General features: G+C 45.2%; 1 protein-coding gene across 1 annotated transcript; it reads left to right on the plus strand.

Moving 5' to 3' along the window:
* Positions 1 to 219: 219 nt before the first annotated feature.
* Positions 220 to 2,684, plus strand: GJA9 (gap junction protein alpha 9). Its single transcript, XM_038758630.1, has 2 exons — positions 220 to 275; positions 1,029 to 2,684. The coding sequence occupies exon 2, from the start codon at positions 1,134 to 1,136 to the stop codon at positions 2,682 to 2,684; it is 1,551 nt and encodes a 516-aa protein (XP_038614558.1). The 5' UTR covers positions 220 to 275; positions 1,029 to 1,133.

Genomic DNA, 2,684 nt, shown 5'->3' on the forward strand with positions numbered 1-2,684 from the left:
TAGGGGTTGGGGCAGGCCCAGGCCACCTAAAGTCTCACAACTCAATCAGTCAGTGATATTTATTGAGCACTTACTGTGTCCTGAGCATTGTGGTTAGCACTTAGAGTGCAATACAAAAGAGTAGGTATCGACAAGCCCCACAAAGAGCTTACAGACTCTGGGCCTCAGTTTCCTCACCTGTGAAATGGGGACAGGGACTGTGTCTGACTTGCTGATCTTGTATCTACCCCAGCGCTTCCTGATGAAAAGAAGTCAGATCTAAATTTGTTTACTAGGTAAGTACGTACGGGATTGAGAACGGGTAGAACGTTCTCCCTCCGTCAAGGTATGGAACTCAAGAATGCAAGTAAGTGTTTTATGGCCAGCATGTTATGGGCAATCCCTAAACTGGCATTTAAAAATGTCGCTTCCACTAAAAACACATTTTAAAATTTGCTAAAGAGGCTGTCACTGTATACTAGGGAAGGCTTACAAGTGGAAAACCTCAGAGTTACTGAATAGCCGAACCGAAGTACTGTTCCAGGATGGGAAGATTGTTGCTTTTATATATATATATCATCATCATCAATCGTATTTATTGAGCGCTTACTATGTGCAGAGCACTGTACTAAGCGCTTGGGAAGTACAAATTGGCAACATATAGAGACAGTCCCTACCCATCAGTGGGCTCACAGTCTAAAATGGGCTCATAGTCTATATATATATAAAATATATAATATATATTTTTAATATAAATTTATTATATATTTATTTAATATATATTATATTATATATAAAACATATTATATGTAAATTATATTATATATTATATAAAATATATATTATATTTTTCATTTATTATTATAATATATGCATTTATTATATTACAGATATATTATGTTATATTATATGTGATTATTATTATATTATATAATGTAATGATATATTATTATATTATTATAATATATGTAATAATATATTATATTATATATGTTATATATTATATTTATTATGTATGTATATTGCAGGGAAATGCTGTGATGTTTTAGTTTTTCAGCCCAGTGTCCCCTTCAACCCAGAAAAGTCCAGTGGTGAAGCGTAGTGAATGAAACGTTCTATTTTGGTTGGGCGGATTTCGGCATAGCCGGCTAAAGATGGGGGACTGGAATTTCCTGGGAGGCATTCTGGAGGAGGTCCACATCCACTCCACCGTCATCGGGAAGATCTGGCTCACCATCCTCTTCATCTTCCGCATGCTCGTCCTCGGAGTGGCGGCCGAAGACGTCTGGAACGACGAGCAGTCCGGGTTCATTTGCAACACCGAGCAACCGGGCTGTAGAAACGTCTGCTACGACCGGGCCTTTCCCATCTCTCTCATCAGATATTGGGTCCTGCAAGTCATATTTGTGTCTTCACCGTCTCTGGTGTACATGGGCCACGCTTTGTACAGGCTGAGGGCCCTGGAGAAGGAGAGGCGAAGGAAGAAAGCTCAACTCAGAGGGGAACTGGAGACCACCGAGTTTGAAACGGTCGAGGATCGGAGAAAGCTGGAGCGAGAACTCCGTCAGCTAGAGCAAAGGAAACTGAATAAAGCGCCGCTGAGAGGGGCCTTGCTTTGCACCTACGTGATACACATTTTAACCCGGTCGGCAGTTGAAACTGGATTCATGATCGGCCAGTATCTTCTCTATGGATTTCGGCTCGATCCCCTCTTTAAGTGTCACAGAGATCCATGTCCAAATACGGTCGACTGCTTTGTATCGAGACCGACCGAAAAGACGGTCTTCCTGCTGTTTATGCAATCCATAGCGGCTGCCTCCCTTCTTTTAAATGCTCTAGAAATTGTCCATCTCGGTTTAAAAAAAATCAAAAAGGGATTTGGGAGACAGTATAAAATGAATGATGAATGTGAGGACTCTGATTTGAGCGAGTCAAAAAGAATTCCTGCAGCACAACCACCTTGCCTGGGCACAGCTACTAACCCGCTCAAGACACTCCCTTCTGCGCCTATTGGTTACACCTTGTTGGTGGAAAAACAAGTGAATCCCACAGTGTACCCCGGCTTCAATTCACCTTCAGCACTGCAGGCCCTTCAAGAAAATGGCAAGAAAAGTCCGGCTAGTGACGAGGGAAATAGACCGCCTGATGAGCTGCGCATGAGCGGCATCAGGGAACGTTATCCTTCGGACGCCGACTTGAGTCACGGTGAAGGAATAATCAGCGTGTTGAGGGCAGAGATTTGTGGCACTCACAGGCAAGAAAACACCACCACTAGCCACCAGGCTAATTTTGAAGCTGCCCCCCGTTTGGGCCATCGGCTGGAGATGCCACTCGGGGCTTCCCTATATCCTTCATTGGAACCTGAAATGACTTTCTCCCCACCAAACAATTGCAGCCGAAAAGCACGGAGGCTAAGCACTCCCTGGAACGATTCGACGGGGGGTCTTCAAAGCGGAGGGTCACCTCCCCGGGGTAACCTCAGGAGTCAGAGCCGAGGGAGCACTGGCAGACTCCGAGCCATCTCCCGGGCGGACTCCCAACCACCCAGCAGATTGGACGGTTCGGACTCCTCGGGAGAGCTGAGCTCGGGATCCAAACCCAGCAGAAGCTGTGGCAGTTCTAGGGTTTTCCCACTTTCTCGGCGAATCTCTCTGGCGACTTGCGGCGTTAGCAGCAGGCGGGCCCCGACCGACCTTCAGGTCTGA

This window comes from Tachyglossus aculeatus, chromosome 16, assembly GCF_015852505.1.
Source record: "Tachyglossus aculeatus isolate mTacAcu1 chromosome 16, mTacAcu1.pri, whole genome shotgun sequence".
In the NCBI taxonomy this organism is placed as follows: domain Eukaryota; kingdom Metazoa; phylum Chordata; class Mammalia; order Monotremata; family Tachyglossidae; genus Tachyglossus; species Tachyglossus aculeatus.

Bases quoted from the DNA above. Each gene is read 5' to 3' on its own strand.
- GJA9 (XM_038758630.1), top strand. From the start codon at position 1,134: ATGGGGGACTGGAATTTCCTGGGAGGCATTCTGGAGGAGGTCCACATC.